This window comes from Pseudorca crassidens, chromosome 7, assembly GCF_039906515.1.
Source record: "Pseudorca crassidens isolate mPseCra1 chromosome 7, mPseCra1.hap1, whole genome shotgun sequence".
Taxonomy (NCBI): domain Eukaryota; kingdom Metazoa; phylum Chordata; class Mammalia; order Artiodactyla; family Delphinidae; genus Pseudorca; species Pseudorca crassidens.
Window position 1 is genome coordinate 80462662 of NC_090302.1, and position 18967 is coordinate 80481628.

The 18967-nt window shown below is 50.9% G+C and overlaps 1 protein-coding gene and 1 non-coding gene across 5 annotated transcripts in view; both read right to left on the minus strand.

Moving 5' to 3' along the window:
* Positions 1–1619: 1619 nt before the first annotated feature.
* The window catches only part of UBAP2 (ubiquitin associated protein 2), a 125123-nt gene continuing 107775 nt past the window's right edge, over positions 1620–18967 (minus strand). For 2 of the 4 annotated variants that reach the window (XM_067744614.1, XM_067744615.1), the window contains exons 16-29: positions 18483–18696; positions 14562–14601; positions 12294–12459; positions 11320–11389; positions 6945–7140; positions 6074–6165; positions 5862–5909; positions 3409–3487; positions 2980–3185; positions 2610–2709; positions 2418–2525; positions 2206–2273; positions 1947–2126; positions 1620–1862 (exon numbers count right to left, since the gene is read on the minus strand). In XM_067744614.1, coding sequence (XP_067600715.1) covers positions 1767–1862; positions 1947–2126; positions 2206–2273; positions 2418–2525; positions 2610–2709; positions 2980–3185; positions 3409–3487; positions 5862–5909; positions 6074–6165; positions 6945–7140; positions 11320–11389; positions 12294–12459; positions 14562–14601; positions 18483–18696 — 1663 coding nt within the window. In that variant the 3' untranslated portion in view covers positions 1620–1766. Of the gene's footprint in view, positions 1863–1946; positions 2127–2205; positions 2274–2417; positions 2526–2609; positions 2710–2979; positions 3186–3408; positions 3488–5861; positions 5910–6073; positions 6166–6944; positions 7141–9439; positions 9566–11319; positions 11390–12293; positions 12478–14561; positions 14602–18482; positions 18697–18967 lie in introns of all 4 variants that reach the window. The other 2 variants (XM_067744611.1, XM_067744612.1) reach the window with 2 other exon arrangements.
* LOC137228464 (small nucleolar RNA SNORD121A) lies at positions 13125–13206 on the minus strand. The gene has a single exon (XR_010945255.1). It is a non-coding gene; the product is annotated as a small nucleolar RNA SNORD121A (small nucleolar RNA).

The following is an 18967-nucleotide window of genomic DNA, read 5'->3' on the forward strand; positions in this document are numbered from 1 at the left end:
TTTTTAAGCCAGCAGTGCTTGACCTATCTGATGAATGACCATTGATTTTGGAGGTCAAAAACAGACAAGGTAAAGACTGTACCCCCTGGGCTGGTTCTGGCACGCTGACTTGAAACGGGATGCTATAATGCCTCGGGCAACACCTCAAGGCCTTGAGCCAGCTGCCAGGCTGGAATACAGCTGCGCCTCAGACAAGCATGGAGATCTGCCTCCTGGCGGAGACATGGATAGTTTTACGGCCCCAGTTCCTTCTGGACTGGTGGCCTGGAATCAGGAGGGAGGAGCTTAAGAGAAGTCAGAATCCTGGCCCCAGGTGAATGGTTCCTTGGGACTTTCTGGAGCAGATATTTAGCCCAGGACCCACTTACCTACTTCACACCACCCTGGCTCACTAGTCATCTGTCCCGCCACAGTCCTCGACGGTGAATCAAGATTGCATTTGGTTGATGAAGAGCAAAGGGCAGAGAGGTTTAGCTGTGCAAACTTAGGCCTGGAACTGTATTCTCAGAGTTCTTACCTTTGTTCCTTTGGAAAAGAAATTACCCTACCGTAATATCCTGTTGACAAGACCCTTTTAGAGACCGCCTTGTCCCCTAAGTCTGTTACAGAGTTGCAAGAAAAACAAAGGTAACCGTTGATAAGCACTGCCTGTCAGGAGGGTTAGCTACCTTGTCAGCTGCGTCCTTTACCTTTTCCCTCCCTGAATGCTGATTGTTTTGGGACAAGAGAAGGGCCCAGCAAAGCAAGGAATACCCACTGAAGCCCTAACACCCTGTTATCAGAAGCCTGTGACCACGGGATCTCTACTTCAGCCCTGTGAAGTCCAGGGTCCCTGGAACCATAATGAAGATGGTCTCTGCCCTGAGCTCTCCCTGAGTCACACCACACAGAGAAAGTATGCTCTCAGAACTTTATTAGGTGGAGTTTGGGCAAAAGAGAAAACCTCTGAAACAGTCGCCCACCTGGTTCAGGACGACTGGAATAGAGGAGCCTTTGCTTGGAGACATGTTGTCACTGAGATGAAGGCATATCTTTGATTTTTTTTTTTTTTAAAGGGGAGCTGACTGGCTGAGTATCTCTGAGCGCAAATTCAGATTATTTTAAAAATGGTCAGCCAGAGGAAGCCAAGTCTCTGGGGACAAGACCAGAAGCCGAAGCCCCAGCTCTCTGTGGAGACAAACAGGTGCCACCTCTAAGGGGGGGGGGGGGGGGGGGGGGCGGGGCGAGGCAGGGCTATCTCTCTGCCATTCCCAGATCAAGGTTTGGAGGGAGGGGAACATGACAGATGACAAAAGGACCAGTTTCTCAAAAAGCAAGGGATAAAGTAATTACACAGGGACGAAAACTCAAAGAATGGTTTACAAGGGAGGGAGAAGGGAGGGAGATGAGCCGTGATTCTTCATTGGTACCTGACCCCAGTCCCCAAACTGCCTCCAGCCAGCCCTTCCAGACGCTGCCCACCGGGGGGCTCTGTAGAAGGCCTGAAGGCAGAAGGGGGGAAGGGGGCTGCTGCTGCTACAGCAGGAAGGGGCTTGAGTGGGGAGAGGAGCAGCTGCTCCCCCCTCCCCCAAGCCTTCTACCACATTTACAAATACATACATAAATACATTACATACAACAGGGAGTCTGGGAGGCAGGCTCCCCACAGAGGCTCGGCTGACACGTCTCAGAAACTCTGGGGAGGGTGCCGGGCTCTGTGCGCTCTCCTGCCCGGGGTAGGCCCCGCCCTGGCCAGGCCCCGCCCTGGCCCCCCAGCTCTTCAGGGTTCAGTTTGTCCAGTATGGAGAGTTGCCGTAGGCAGGTTTGGAGGCTTGTGACTTGGGCTGCAGGGAGCTGGGCTGGCTGCGCTGACCCGCGCCGCTCTGAGGAGGAGGAGAGAAGGCTGTCAAGGCTGCAGCGGAGCCCCCAGCCCAGGGCAGGATGGCCGCCTGCTCCACCGGGCTCACCTGAGCGTCCTGCGGGAGGTGGTGGTGCAGCAGCTGTGAGTGAGGCTGCTGGTGGGCGGGCAGGACGTGCACGAGCGGTGAGGGCGCGTAACCGGGGCCCAGGGGCCCAGGGGAGCCCAAGGCCGAGGGCAGGCTGAACGGTGGTGGGGTCCCTGCGTGAAATCCCTGCCTGTCGAAAGTCTGCAGGGCAGAGAGACGACAGTGAGGCTCTCTTGGCAGCACTCTGCCAGCCCTCCCGCCAGTGCCGGCCCTCCCTCACCTGAGTCTTGCTGTAGACGGACCCAGTCACGTCAGGGAGGCCGGGGCCGCTCGAAGACGCCGACACTCCTAGAAGGAAAAGCGGCTGTTCCCACATCAGCTGGCCCCAGCGCCAGCCTCCCCCCGCTCCAGGGGCCCTCTGGGGCAGCCTCGCCTGAGAAGGAGTCAGGGGAGGAGACGACTGCTCTGGGCCGCAATCCTGGAAAGGCCTACCTTTGCCAGGCCCAGAACCTGCAGACTTGCTCTGTGCCTGCGATGATCCACCATAGCCACCCTTGGTGTAGTCTCCCGCCGCCGCCCCCTGGCTCACGTCATCGTAACCTAGCACGGCAGGGGACAAGAGGCACGTGTGAGCTAGGTGAGCCTGTCCTTCCCGTGCCTCTCCGTGGCGGAAGCACCCCTCACCTGCGCTGTAGCTGTGCTGGCCATAGCCACTGGCCTGCTGGAAAGGGGTGGTGGGGCTGCTGAGGCTCACACCGTGCTGCTTGGCTGAGGCCGGGGGGACCTGGTGGCAGGCAAGCAGGAGAGGCATTAGTAGGGGGACAGAGCTGGGGGAGCAGGTCACCCCGGCTTAGCCTCAGGCAGTTCGTGGCACAACCACTAGGGAGGTGTCTTCAGTAGCGCAACACGCTAGATCTCAAAACAGATGGGAAAGGAACCTCGCCCCCAAGCCGGACTCATTCCTCAAGGCCAGGTGACACTCTGAGTGGGGACCTGTCCCTCCCTCCCTGCTTCCGTTCCCTGGAGCTGGAGTAACACCCCCCTGAATACTCACAAACACGGTGGGCCCATACTGGAAGGCACTGGGTACGCCTGTATAGTAGGGGAGGCCAGTGTAGCTGTAGCCAGGTGGCAGGGCAGGGTTCAGAAAGGGCTGCTGGGCTGTGTGGTGGGCCTGGGACTGGCTCTGCTGGGGCTGAGCCAGGGTGGTGGCAGGTGCAGGGGACGCAGAGTCTCCTCGGCCAAACTTTGTGACATCACCTGGGAGAAACGGGGCACTGAATCCAGTCACTGCCCCCTATCCAGCCAGGAAAAAGCCAGACTGGTCCCCGTGAACAGGAACAGGCCTGGCTGCCAGCACAACAACAGGAAGCCGGTAGGTCTCTGCAGCCCTTCTGCGTCTGTTTCCAGACTCCCGGGATGAGCCACAGGCCAGTCCGATGAGCACTCCGCCCCCATGCCTAACCCCCTGAACAAGACTAACCTGAATAGGGATTATTAGCAAGGCTCCCATCTCGACTGGCGAGGGCTGCGGGTGTAGCGAAAGGAATCCCATAGTAATCCTAGGAGAGACCAGAGAGGTTCAGTCAGCACAAGAGCCTCACCCCACTCCCAGGACAGCAGAACCTGCAGGCAGTACGGATGCTCCAGGCAATGCCACATTCCCCAGGCCGACCAGACCGCAGGGACGTCACAGGCACACCACCAGAGGGCAGCACTCACAGAGAATTCAAAACAAATGGTGCCGGTCAGAGCTGTGCAGTGTGGCAGGCACACAGCATGTAGACGCACTGACCGATCCCTCAGCCTTCCCCGGGCAGAGCCAGCGGAGGCCCAGTCACACACATCCATTCTACATCACAGATGGATGCTGGTGAATGTCATGGGCCAAACCAACTCTCCTGGCTTCTCCAGTGAGAGGGATTCTGAAGGGCAGCTAGGAAAGTTAACAGGACAAGGAGAAACCTGAGGAGGAGGAGGGGCCAAAAGGGTTTAACAGGGGTCAGGTCCTGAGCTAGGAGAGACCGCCCACTCTGCCCTGGCAACGCTGACATTGCACAGGAGTCAGGACAAGCGTGGATGCTGAGGCAAAACACAGTGGAGCTCTATGAAGAAGGGGAGGCCTGCCCTGACCCTCACCCACCGCCCAGGGCTCTGCCAGCCCTGGACATACTACACCCCGGTCCTCTGAGCCGAGGGAAAGCCCTCCTGCTTTCCTCGTGGGCAGCAGTGTCTAGGAAAGGCACCTACAGCCTCCTTTGGCCCCATCTCCCAGACACCTCCAGGAAACCCACGGCACCCTCAGACCAGAACCACAACAGAAGGCAGGGCTAGAAAAGCACAGTTAGTAGAACACAAGCGGGGACAGGCCTGGAGGAAGCCCAGGAGGGGGAGCTCTTTGACACAAGAAAATCCAAAGGTGGAAATGAGGCACAAAAGTATCAGAATCTAAGAAATAACCAAAGGGGAAAATGAAAGAAATGCATCTCAAAAGGCAGGCTCAGAGGTGATTGCTTCTAAGGCACAAAAAGATTGAAGCAATATGCAGCAGCCCAGGATGATTCCCAGGGCTAGAATCCCACTGAGTCATTCCTAGGGGCCCAACCAGGCACCACCTTCAGACTCATTCAGGACCACCTCCTGCATTCCATCTCTGATGCCCTGGGGCTCCTGGCTGCAAGGTTTCCTGAGTGTCAGGGGGACTAGGGCCGCTTCTGGTTTCCCTGCAAAGCCCTAGGGCTTAAGGCATCCCCAGAAACCCTAAGTTCTGTTTTCCACTCTAGAAATCTGTCATCATGTCCTCAATATCCTTTCTGGGCCCTCCAGGGACATGGGCAGCAGCTGGAAAGTCCCGCAGGCCCCTTGAGCAGTAGTGTGATTGGCTGCTGGTTTGCACACTGGGGAAGAGCTGCCCAGCTACCAACCTATGGAAACATTCCAAGCAGATGAAAGGGTCTTCTGAGAGACACGAGCATCAGCCACTGGGGCCTGGGAGGTAGAGGTGGTGCCTGCAGCTCCCTGAGCTCTCTGTGGCCAGCCCAAGAGGGGCTAACACCAGTGGAGAGGAGTCTGAGGAAGGACACCTCACCTTCACTTGGGGAAAAGGAAAGACCATACCCAGGAGAGTTGACGTCGGGGTCCAAATAGCTATTTACTCCCAGACAATGTGACAGATGCCCTGGTCTGCTGCAAATGATCAGGAGTCTGGGAAACACCAGACCAAGAAGGGGGTACAGGAGCCTGCAGGCTGTCCGGGCAGGGAGCGTGCCTCGTCCTGTACCTCTTCTGCACTGCAGTCCTGCTCACGTGGCCATCCCAGAGAAGGCCCAGTGCTTCATCCTGGTAGCAAGGGCCAGAATAAAGAGGCAATGCTGCCCTCAGAGTGAGACTGCAGCAACCAGAGAGATCCTGGGGCCAGCGTTCTTATACACAGGATGGCAGGCTAAACCCAGAAGGGCCCTTGAAGACTGCTGGCTCCAGCCACTCACTCAGAATAACAAAGCTGCCATCACGAGCATCACCAATGGCCACTTCAGAAGCCAAAAACACTAGATGGTACTTCGGAGAGCACTTTTTTAATAAAAAGTCTAGGGGCACGTAAGCAGCGCCACGTCCTGTTTGTTTTGGTGGGGGGAGGGGTGGAACTTGAGGGAAGAGAAGGACCCACGTTTGGTAGGGACACTGCCTACTGGGGCCCCAGGTCCCAATGATCTTCAAGATCCCCAGGCACGAGCGCAGGACGCTCGAGTGCCCAGGCTGTAGGTGCAGCAGTCACAACCACCAGATGGAAGCAGCTTTCTCAGCTGTGGTGCTGAGGGAAGTCCTCAGGCCGAGTGTCCTGAAGGCCAGAGAGGGTAGCAGTCACGGCCGCGCGGGTGAGATGCGCGAGACTCAAGAGTCTGAATCCCCCCGGCCACCAGCCCAAATCCCACTCACCATCGGCAGCCGTGACTGCAGCATCTGGAGCTCGTCATAGCCATAAACCTGTGTGAGGACCAACAAGGCTGTTAGATGCCCTGCCTTGACGGAGTCTAGCTGGAGAAACGCCCGGGATCCGAGCGGCAGAGGTGGGCTCAGGGAAGGAGCAGCAGCAACCCAAGGCCCCCAGGTCCTGCCGGGGGCCGGCCCAGAGCCCCACGTGCGCTCACCGGGTAGGCAGGAAGCAGTCCTCCGGGGCCCACGAGGTACTGGCTGTGCAGCAGGGGAGGCGCCCCCTGGGGCAGGCTGGGGGGCGCTTTGCCTGTGAAGGCAAACTCAAATGGAGTGAAGGGGCCACCACAAGGGCGAGATTCCTCACGTACTGTGGGCACGGCGGGTGTCGAGCCCACTGTCACGGTGCCGTCCCAGACGAGGCCACGGGCAAGAGGGGAGGGCAGCAGCCGAGAGAAACGGAAGCCATGCTAGGGGGCGGGGGAGACAGAGCACGTGCCACCACATCCAGGCTGTGTTACCAGAGGGGTCAGCGCCCTGCGGCACAAAACACCGCCACCCTCTCCTGAAGGCCGCACTGCGCCGAGAGGGCCCGAGCAGCAGGAACCGCCTGCCCCTCAAAACAAAGCAGGCCGGGCAGCGCCAGGAGAGGCACAGCTGGGCCAAAGGCGGGCGAGCAGTCGCTACCAAACCACAGTCTGCCCGGGTCTGGCTGCCAGGCAGTCACAGCAAGAGCAGAAGAGCCCACGAGAGCTGCTCCGTCATCTCAGCTCCAGGGATGAGCGAGGACAGAAAAGAATGGGGAGCTACGAGCACAAAGGCTGCCAGGGATCTGCCCAGGGGAGCGTGCCCCCAGACACTGATTTCAGAATCACCCAGAACCTGGCCCCCACATTAGCTCTGGAAGATCCGGCCTCAAGAGGTGAGTGGAACAAAGATGACAAGCAAGTGGCGGCACAGCCGGAGGGAGACTGTGAGCTTCCGATGCTCGTGGACCCCCCCAGGCCTGCCCGCCTCGGCCTCCTCCCGGGAAGCAGAACAGCACCTTCGAGGGGCGGGGGAGCTGGAAAGGCCCCGGGGGGCACACACCTGAGGTCACCAAGGGCGTGGCCCTGGCACTGCTGCTGGGGGCACTCACAGCGGTACCGCCCAGGCAGAGGCTGTTGACCGTGTTCATGCTGCTTGGCAGGCTGAGCCCTGAGGACGCGGCACTCGAGGCACAGGTTGCTGCCGTTGAGAAGGTGGCTGAGGACTGGAGGGAAGGGGCGCTCTCCACGCCGGCATGCTGGCAAGACAAAAGCCAGGACACATGGATCTGGGGGCAAAGCACAAGAGTGCACAAGAACCGGCCTGGCCTGTGTGCCCGCAGTCTCAGATGGACCAGTGTGCTCACCGTGGCCTCTCACACTGCAGCCACAGTAGGCCATTGGGACACAACTCATCAGCTGAGCTTTCAAGACCATTAAAATGGAGATTTACGACCAAAAAACCCTCCTAAAAAATCATTAAAGTTGCTCAGGCTTTGGTAAGTGAAACAAAGCACAGACACAGATGAGCACAGAGCATCTCAATATGAGGTGAAAAGCCACCTCACTGAAAAGCAAGGAGCCTCAGGAGAGTCGAGCCTGTGGCCACAAGCAGCCCAACCCAAGTCAGAGCCTTCCTGGCTCCTCTGACCTGAAGTCACAGGTGGCCAAGAGAGGCCTTTGCTCCAGGATCTGGTGACACTTTGTGGGTCACCAGGGACTACCAAGCAGGGCCCGGCCCGGCCCGGCCCTAGGCCTGCCCGACAAGAGCCACCGAGGAAAGAAGGGCAAAGCCTAGCAGAAAGCTGTGAAGAGCCTGAGTGCCAAGGGTCCTGCCCAGCTGCTAGTAAACGAGGCATCAGGAAGGGCTTCAGGGGCTGAGGGGTGGGTGGAAGACATACACCTGGCTGGGCAAAGCAAGGGTCAAAGAGGGAGGAAAAGGCTCTACAAGACTGAGACCAGCCTCCAAATCAGAACTTGTGCGCAACAAAGAAGCCGGGAAACTCCTGGAGGGGAAGCTGAAGAAGCGAAGGACCAGGAGAAAGGGGGCCCCCGTGTGCTCTGCTTTCCACGGCACAGACGGCGCCGTGCGGGTCCCAGCCCCGCGGGCCGCCCTGCCCACCCGAGCACTAGTATCCAGAATCGGCTCAGCAAGTGAAGACCGCTGAAATTATGGTCTTCTGGGGCTCCTCGGGACTCCTGCCCCTTCCGCCTAGATGGACAGACAGAACCAGGAAGACGAGAGCCCAGGGTAGGGCCAGGGCTGCCCAGCACCCATTCCACGGCCCCCTGCGTGGAGCCAAGGGCACCCGCCACAGGATCAGGAACGGCTCTGACCACCGCACTGTGATGGTGGCACTGGCCACACAACCTTTCAACCACAGGATTAAAAAAAGAAAAAAAAATAAAAAGAACATTCCCAGACTGGGGAGTATGAGGAATCCACGGGAACTCCAGAGTCACTCAGCAAGCCTCTCCTACTTCAGTGGACCCTGGCGGCGTGTCTGTATCTGCCCCCTCACCTCTCAAATCTGTGAGGGAGACAAGCTGCTGGCTCGCTCGGACCATCCAACGGGGCTGCCACTCAGCCCCTCAGATGGGCCCAGAACAGCACAGCTGCACCAAACCTTCCACAGAACACGAAGGGCAGGAGAATACACTAGATTTCCTTTACAGACAAGGTAGGAAAGACCTGGCTGTGACAGACTATGATATATCCGACTATTCAAAAATCAATTCATAAAATGACAAACCTAGGAAAAATATTTGCACTTCCCATCACAAAGGGCTACCTACTACAGAAATAAAGACCACAGACCTGACAGGAAAATGAAAAATGTAAACAGCTCACCCAAAAAGAAATTAATGGCTTTCCAATATATAAAATAGATGTTCAAGCTCTTTCGATTAAACACTATACTGACAGGTCATTTTTCTATTAACACATTGGAAAAATACAAATATTTGGTAACATCATTTCAGGAGGACGTGGGGAAAGAGGACATTTCATTCTTTGCCAGTGAGATCTAAGTGGGTTAAAATCACTATGCAGAGCAATTTGTATAAAATGACAAATGCCTAGCAATTCCACCTCCAGGGTTTACACTCTAGACACAGCTGCACACGTGAAACACGTGCAGAAGGTTATCCACCGTTGTTTGTACAGGCACATCTCATGTTCTTGTGCTTCTCAGATACTGTGTTTCTTACAAAGTGAGGGTCTGAGGCAACCCTGGGTCAAGAAAGTCTATCAGCACCATTTTTCCAACAGCATTGGCTCACTTCCTCTCTCTGCGTCACATTTTGTTAATTCTCACAATATTTCAAGTCTTTTCATTATTATATTTGCTATAATGATCAGTGACCTCTGATGTTACAAATGCAAAAAGATTACAACTTGCTCAAGGCTCAAGTGATGGCTAGCATTGTTAGCTAATAATGTATTTTTAAATTAAGATATGTTGTTTTTGTAGACATGTTATTGCACACCTTAACAGACTACAGTATAGTGTAAACAAAACTTATATGCACTAAGAAATCAAAAGATATATGACTCACTTTCCCACAATATTCCCACGGTGGTGGTCTATAACTGAACCCACAGTATTTCCAAGGTATCAAGACTGAAAATGGCCCTAAAGTTCCATCAGAGGAGGCCTGATTAAATAATGTAATGCAGCAGGGCTGTGAAAAAAGAACAAAGAACTCTGATTCAACACAGAAACCTCCTGAAGCTACACTGTTAAGTGAGGGAAAAAGATAAAGGACACTATGTAGAGAATACTCCCATTTATATTACAGGAAAAGAAAAAGGGCAGAAGGAAAACTGCTATGTATGCATTTTATGGGTTTATAAAATACAAACTAGAGGATCAAGAAAATAGGAGGAAAAGGCGTACAACCAAGTAGAAAAGAGACAAAAACTTTTCAGTATATATCTTTTTATGTCTTTCGTTATTGAATCTGTGACGATGTTAGCAATTGTACTAGGTGATTCTGGCTGTGGCCATTGGGACTGTAAGATTTGGGGTTTCCTGCTAAGACACAGAGTGCAGCTAACCCATGAGAGCAAGAGCTCTGGGCTCCAACACACAGTGCCCGGAACAGGAGGCCAGCTCTGCAGGGCTCACAAAGGGAACATCTCAGGGCTCCCACTGGCCAAACAGGAGGCACGGGCTGGTGGGCAACTTACTCCAAGGGCAGAGATATTCACACCAATCTCTGCTATGAAGACAGTGATCTATGTGTTTTAAGACAAAGAATTATGTGTAAACTGATTTCACTTGGAAAGCTAGAGTATGAAAGCCATGATGTTAGCCAGGTCCTGATAAAGGATAGGACCTGAATCTTCCATTGCTTCATTCTACAGCGAAAGATTCGACTTCTTCTTCAGCGGAAACCAATTTCCCCCGGTTTCCCGACTCTCCCGTTCATCTGCACCCAAAACTTCCTTCCCTACTTGAGGAACCATCTACTTCCACCTTGTGGAAGCCTGCTGTCTCCCAGGAGAGGGACACTGTGCTCTCTCCAGGCACCTTTCCTTCCACGTTCCAGCCTCCCCAGCTGCTAGCACAACACCCGCCTGCTGCCCTGCCTCCTTGCACGGCCCGGCTGCCAGCCCTCAGCCCGCTCGGTCTAGACCGAGTCCTACCCAAGACCACGCTCCCAGCTCCACAGCTCAGAAGCCGCACCTCAGCAACCACCATCTAGGTCACTCTTCAGCGCACCAGGACACTTGCCCGCTTGTGCTTCCACTCTTGCCTCTCCATACCCACACTTCCTTCTTCAACAGCAACCTTCCCAAAGCCTCTGCCTCTGAGCTGGGGAAGATGGCCTGAGACGGCAAGAGTGAAGTCTCCACGACCACCAGCAACCTGGAATGCAGTTACACTGACTGGGCTGTCAGTCTCAGAGACACGCGAGCTCTCCCTTTCCTTTCAAGCACTCTCCCTACAGTGGGCTTCACAAAGTAACAGAGCATTCCCCAGGAACACTGCTCTTGATTAAACTTGACTTTTAGTAGAGCCCATGCGGAAGTTAGCAACGAGTCTACTTTCCTCTACAAAACTTGCAAAGACCTCAACATAAGAAGTCCCAGCAAATAAAACCAACCCTGCCAGGTAGAAAGGTCTCCTATCATGAACAGGGAGCTCAGTGAGTTCTTGGGAACAAATTCACCACCTGACAGCCCTGCCAATCATCTATCAGGTGTGGAGAACCAATTCTTCCACAGAGACATGGACTTAGGAAGCAAGATGTCCTCCATGTTGCCTAGGAAATCATCTGTTCAAACCATGTACCTAGATGGAGACATTACAGCCAAGCTATTAGAGTATTTCAGATATTTAAAATCCACAAACTAAAGCCCCACCTGCACATGACTAAGCTCCAAGCTGGCTAAGCAGGGTGCTGGGCGAGGGAGCAAGGAAAACACTTACCGTGTGTGACGTGCTGGTGGAGAGCACCGTGTGCGCAGAGGAGAGGCTGCTCTGGTGGCCGGAGAGAGAGCTGGAAGACAAGGCAGAGCCCCGCGTGTGCACCCCCCAGCACTCCACTCGAGGGACCCACGCGTCTAGGAGGGCTGCACACGAGCTTGCCCATCCCTTCACATCCTTCCTTCCATGTGGCCTTGGAACCCAGTCCAGGTGCTCTGTGGTCAGAAATGATCTAAAGGGTCACTCACCATGAGGATCTGGGACATCCTGCCCTAGGAAAGCTACAGAGCCAGCTCAGACAACTCTAACCATTTGCTCTGCAGACTGTAAATGCTAAGAACAGGATTGCACTAAGAACACGGCCAGCCCCAGAGACCCCATTATATTTGTGTGTGAGGGAAGAAAGTTCCTATGTTCAACCCCACATGCCAGAGACAGAGCTTGAATTCCCATCAAATGCAGAACTCAAACCAAACGCTTTTGTTCCTGGCTACAGGAGGAAAGAGGAGAAGTCTACTCAGAAGACAGGGTAAGGACCAGACAAATCCCATTCTCCTGCACCCTGTTCTGATAACTTGATCTCTGACACCACGACAAGTGCGAGGCAGTGACCTGCTCAGAAAACCCCCAGCACTCTCACCCCACATCACAGCAACGGGGCCCAGAATGCGGAGGAGAGACAAGGTTCGGGGCACCCTCCTGAAGGCTGAAGAAGAGTAGCAGTGACCCCTTGGACCCACCTGATTCCCAGGGGACCCAGGGCTCTGTGACAGCAGGGGCATTACAGGACAGCAAGGCTTTCACACTCGGTGCCTGTGAGACCCTACCCAGCCACCTATGCTGCGGCCTTACTGCAAAAGGCCAGGACATCATGCAGGGAGCAACAGTGGGTTCTGCGCATGGGAACAGCCATGTAGAAGGGCTCCAGGACTTCGCCCCCGTGTGCCTCGGACTCTGGGCCCGTATTTTCCACGTACCTGCTAAGTTGAGAGAGGGGGCTGCTGGACAGGTCACCAGGCTGGGACAAGGAGGGCAGAGCGGCAGTGTGCTGGGGTACAGAGGGCAGAAGCGGAGTGCAAGAGGTGGTGCTGGGCAGGGAGCCCACGGATGGGAGGGCGGAGGGAGGGTCTGTTGTCTTTGGAGCTGGAACAGATGAAGGAGCTGTAAGAAACAGATCTGTTTAGCGCCAGAACCAACCGTTAAGTATCAGAAATATGCTCAATGTTTTGTGACACGTCAGGCTCAGCTGAGACATATACAAAGTTACACCCCTGGGGAAAATGCACAAGCATGCCACAGGTAGGCCCTTCTCTGTCTGCTGCGACTATGGAGAGGACTGTCAGAACACAGGCCCCAGGCAAGGAGAGAAATGACATCTTTACCAGCATACACAGCCCCTCTGGGGTGAACATACTCCTCCCAACTAAAGGAACCCGACCCTGAGCCACACCCAGAAAGGGAAAGAGGCTCTAAGTTTGACAAATACAGTTACAACATGAGCACAGCAAGGGACAGTGAAAGTCTGGTAGGCGAACCACCCAGGGGTTAGGTCTGCTTCTATGAAATCAGGCTGACTTTGTGAAAGGTCACAGACAGTTTAGGGCAGGAAGGGGTTAATAGCCCAGGGTACATATACTGTGGAGAGCTACACAAGCCTAAAATCTGCAGAAGACACCCCTGCTGTCCACACCTACTTTCAAAAGCGCAGTGAGCACTTCCTTCGCATGTGCTTGAACAGAACAGACCTCAGAGCACACAAACGCACGCGTTAGGCTTTCAGAAGAGCATGAATGCGATCAATCCTAGCTGCAGAAAAGACTCAGTTTTAGTGCCATCCACACATACAACTCAGATATGTGCTTGGGAATAAAGCATCATTGTCTTTTCCAGTTAGGAGGAGGCAGCACCTTTCCTTGGGAGGCCCTGGGAGTCCAGGGGACACACACTCGTCTCTAAATGGAGGATAGCTCGAAAACCAGAACAGACAGCAACAGGGCAACACAGCACAGTCAGTTCTTAAGAGTGGTCTTCACAACCCTGAGGCTTGTTTTTTACTCACAGTCCTTCCCAAATGACACCTGTTCTTACAGAAACTAAACACACCATAGATGTCCCTGGCCCCAAACTCACCTCCCTGAGTGTCGGATCACGTTAATGACAGGTTCACGGAAAGCCTCTCAAAGAACGTGTGTTTGTATGAATTTGAATGTGTATGTGTGTGTGTGTGTGTGTGAGACAGAGAGAGAAAGAAAGAAAGGAAGAGAGAGAGAGAGAGAGACGGTTGGAGGAGAGAGCACAGGACATAAAAACCTATCTAAAACGTGCACTATGTTTTACGGACATTTCACATCTCATTATCTCACTTAAAATCTCCAGTACACCTCTATGTGCTCTCGACCCCATGCCTGGACAAAAGAAACTTCCCACTACGGCTTGTGGAATTCATACTTCCTGTGACACCAGTGTTCTCAGAGCTACCCACGTTATCACATGTGTCATTTCAATTCCAACTGAGGCCCACTCCTGGTCTGGCAAAATCCCATGGCCACTCTCCAAAAATTCCTAAATAAAGAGGGTCTTTTTGACTTCCATACCGATAGTGGATACCCATTTGCTTTACTGAATGATGAATGAAAATCAGTTTCATTTTAGACTATGATCATAACCATAGATAAATTAGCTAAGAACAAAGGAAACAACTAACGGGGATCCACCTACACTATCTCCAGTGATCACTGAGCTGTGCTGGATGTGGAGGGCCCCCTCCTTTTCTCCCAAGTGTTTATAGTGAGCAACATTTTATCTCTCTTCCTCACAATGTCTTTCCTGAACTAGCATGCCAATTTCTGCTTGAAATGTCTTTCACATTATTGAAGTGAGAGCCCTCCGAGCATCCTGGAACCTGGGCCTCTGAGCCAAGCATCTTTTAAATCCAGCCTACACTCTACACTTGGGGGTGCAGTCTGACAAGGGCAGAATAATACAATACCTCCTTCTTGCTGTGGATATAACATTTCTAATAACACCATCAGCTCCAACCTGGTCACGGGGAATCTCTAGCTAAACTCAAAACGCAAAGAAATGATGCCAACGATGGATCAGACATAGCTCTCAGAAAAAATGTAGAAGGACTATTTTTGCAGAATTAGCCATTGGCCAATCGTTTTCCCATCACATTAGCTACGCTCTTTCTCTGTCTGTGGTTTCCACCAGCCACGACAAGAATAGTTAGCTCATATACTTACTGTCTACTGTCTGCTGACTTCGACTACCACCATGTCCATTCTGTAAGAAAGAGAAAAGAAAGTAAGCAAACCCGCAGAATCAAATGACAACCTAGATGACTTTCTACGGGATTTAGCCACAAACATATGAAGCATTATGAATTAAGCAAAGAACTATGGCCTATTTTGTTTTGTTTCTTAATAAAACGAGAGGCAATACAACAAATTCTTAATAAATCTCAACAAGCTGACATTTTTTTTAAAACAAACTGGGTATTTAAGGAAGTAACAAGGATAAAACATAAGACCAAAAGCACAGGAAGCAATGAAATAGTCCTAAAAATTATTAAGCCATAGGAAGGACTTAGGAATTCTCATTATATTGAAATCTCCACAAGCCTTCCTGTCTCAAGCACATTCTGTCTCCTGAGTACCCCCCATACAAGAAAGAAAATGTTTCCAAATTATAACAAAGATAACTTTCATACAAGGAATTATCATATTTTATATTATTAACAAAATGGTTCTCAGAGAAAGATGTTACTTTGAAACACGTTTTTTTCTGAACTGGGTGGGGAAAGAGTGAGTTAGGACTGTTTGGTAGTCAGTCCCAAAAATAACAGAATCTGAAAACAACTGGTTTGAGTTAACCATAAAGCACTTCACTGGAACCTTCTCACAGAAGGAGGCATCCTCACAAGGAAAACTTTACTTCCACAGACTGGGTGGGGAGACCCGGCAAAGAGTGATTGACACTGGAACCTACAGGGCTCAGACACTGGTCCTGGATGGGAGAAGGAAGCTGAGGAAATGACCTTCTCACAAATGTCAAAACTACTTAAAAAAAAAAAGACAAACCTTATAGCTTTTGACTCTGCCTTAACCAAAATCCAGTACAATTTCTGCTCATAAAATCTTAATTTACAACACATTTAGTCTTAAAACAATGAGATTATTTACAAGAAATGTAGACAATAAAACAGAACTGCTAGGAAAAAACAAAACGAGTTAAAAGACTGAAGTCAGAGAAAGGGAAACACCAATATACAAAGACAGGTGGAGAGCAATCAAAGTTCTACTCTTTTGCCTCCCTCTCAACAGGGGTTCACTATTCAGTAAATACATACACATGACATCAAGCATGTGCAGCCAAGACAGCACAAACCCTGACATACAAAGTCTTCTCAAAACTACACCAGAGGGCTTCCCTGGTGGCGCAGTGGTTGAGAGTCCGCCTGCCGATGCAGGGGACACGGGTTCATGCCCCGGTCCGGGAAGATCCCACATGCCGCAGAGCGGCTGGGCCCGTGAGCCATGGCCGCTGAGCCTGCGCGTCCGGAGCCTGTGCTCCGCAACGGGAGAGGCCACGACAGTGAGAGGCCCACATACCGCAAAAACAAACAAACAACAAACAAAAAAAAACTACACCAGACAAAAAAAATAGAAAAGGGGAACGAAACAGCTGCCATCATAACTTAGGAACACTTCATCCCACCTAGAAAATCATTTTTTTAATTTATTTGGCTGTGCCGGGTCTTAGTTGTGGCATGCGGTATCTTAGTTGCAAGCATGTGGGATCTAGTTCCCTGACCAGGGGTTGAACCCAGAGCCCCTACATTGGCATCGTGGAGTCTTAGCCACTGGATCACCAGGCAAGTCCCCAGAAAATCATTTTTAAATACAAACAACAGAACAACAAGGTCCTACTGTATAGCACAAGGAACTATATTTAATATCTTGTAATAATCTATAATGGAAAAGAATCTAAAAAAGAATATATGTGTATAACTGAATCACTTTGCTGTATACCTGAAACTAACACAACATTGTAAATTAACTATACTTCGATTAAAAAATATTATAAACAAAACCAAAACACTCCACAAACAATGGACAAATTGACACAACAAAGGAGCCATATTATTTGGGATGGGGGAAATTCTAGGCAGAAGCATGGCGGGAACAAAAATAAAGTATCAGATGATCAGGAGAGATCAGAAATCTGGTTCAATTAGCTGAGCAAGAAACGAGGTGAACAGTGATACAGACAAGCAGAACAAGAGGTAAAGTTAGAGCTGGAACTGAGATGTCATGGAGACGACAGATTTAAGCACACAGTCTGATTTATGTTTTAGAAACTATAGACCAGCACGTTCCAAGGCAACGGAATATATTTTTTTAATTATTTATTTATTTTTGGCTGCATTGGGTCTTTGTTGCTGCGCGCTGGCTGTCTCTAGTTGTGGTGCGCGGGGGCTACTCTTTGCTGCGGTGCGTGGGCTCCTCATAGCAGTGGCTTCTATTGTTGCGGAGCACGGGCTCTAGGCGCACGCGGGCTTCAGAAGCTGTGGCACGCAGGCTCAGTAGTTGTGGCTCGTGGGCTCTAGAGTGCAGGCTCAGTAGTTGTGGCGCACGGGCTTTGCTGCTCCGCAGCACGTGGGATCTTCCCGGACCAGGGCTTGAACCTGTGTCCCCTGCATTGGCAGGCGGATTCTTAACCACTGCGCCACCAGGGAAGCCCGGGAACAGAATATTCTGCAATAATGAAAATACTGTCTGTGTGTGCTTGGTCTTATATTGTAGTGACTAACCATATCTAGACAGTGAGCATTAAAATGTGGTGTGTCTGAGAAACTAAACTTTTAATTGTGTATTTAATTTAAATAAACTACTACATGTGGCTAGTGGTTGCCATGTCGGAAATCACAAAAATAAACTTCTTAAAGAAGATATATGAAGAATACACGGCTTTTTAAAAATATGTAAACCAAGAAAGGCAAATACAGGTGGAAAATGAGAGCAACAAAATTTTGTACAGTAGAAAGCAGATTCCAGAGAGTAACTCTGACTTAGCTGACCGGGTAAAGCCAAATCATAAGCAACTGGTAGGGAAAACCAGAAAACCACTCAACTGACATCAAAGAACCACACCAAGCAACTCAGTACTTATATATATCACATAACTTTGGAAGTGGGTATGGAGGTAGGGCTAAACATAGGAGAAATGTTTTAAACTCTGTACAGCAGGGTGAATGCCCCCTTCCACCTTCTCCCACAGGCTCTAAACTTCATCAAGAGGGTAACACATGGCAAGGAGTACTATTAAAAAAACACAGATTAAGTCAATGCAGACAAAACAAATTATTCCAACGGCAGCCTTCTGTCTGCACTAGGCTCTTAAGACACTAACAGACAGGTATAGGCCCTACAGGGAAAAGACTAGAAGAACAGTCCCTGGAGAATCTAAACAAACTCAACAGAAAAGGCCCACAGGGGCTGATGAAGGAACTCCCCACCCCTAGAGAAATGGCCGCCCACACTGTCCCTCACGAAAGCCCACATCCAACAACCTACTGCCACAGGCAGTTAACCTTTTAGTGTCAAGTGGGCAGCCTGGAATCACCAGACATTTGAGGAAAACATCTAACATGAAAGATGGAAAAGGAAGGGAGGAAAAGTCTCTTAAGTTGATACGTATAAATATTTCCTCAGAATCTTAGAAGGAAACCTAAGAAAAGACAACATACCCAAATTTCTGCTATGCCAATTCAATTGTTTTCATTATTTTCATGTTCTCATCCACTCTTTAAAGTAGCTCTCGCTATAATGCTTGAATGTCTTTGCCTTACAGGAAAGTGAAATATTACAGACTATAGTCCCAGCCTACGCCATCCAAGCCGCTCTGAACAACTCAGGGTATATCCTTACACTATCCTTGTACCAAGTGTCTGGGTCCATTCACACAATCCTTGTGCAAGGGTGCTTGAAACACAGGTTTCAAATGAGATGGCCACTAATGGCAAATCCAACGAACTATACGGATTCTACTTAAAAGGTTAGCCATTTCTAAAAGGAAATCTTAGCCAAAAAGCATGATTTCCCAACTACACACTGAGCTCCAAATAGGATTTCCTATGAGGAGAAACAGGAAACACCACTAACCATGATGGTTCCTGGAGCTGACTCCGATGGACTCACAGAGCTTTGGTACGCGCTCCTGTCATGCACAGAACTCTGGTCGTAGGAGGAAGATGTTGTTACGGGACTAGTGGAGCTCAGCGATGAGCTGGTCAGACTGGAGGAGGTAATGACTGAAGTTGTGTGGGTGGAGTTCTGCACTGCACTGGTCACTGCTAGGGAGGTATTCAAAGAGTCACTACAAAGAATAAAAAACATGAGACATAAATTTGTGTCACTTTACAGGTTTTCATGGAGTGGTTTCATCTCTTTATTGTCATATTCTAAATTAAATAAACATATCTGTAACTACAAATTTACACTACTGCATTATTTATTTAGTTGTTAATTTTTCTCGTGCAGGATCCAATCCAGGATCATCTGCATTACTTTTTATTTTTTGGTAACATCTTTATTTTAATTGCTTTACAATGGTGTTAGTTTCTGCTGTATAACAAAGTGAATCAGCT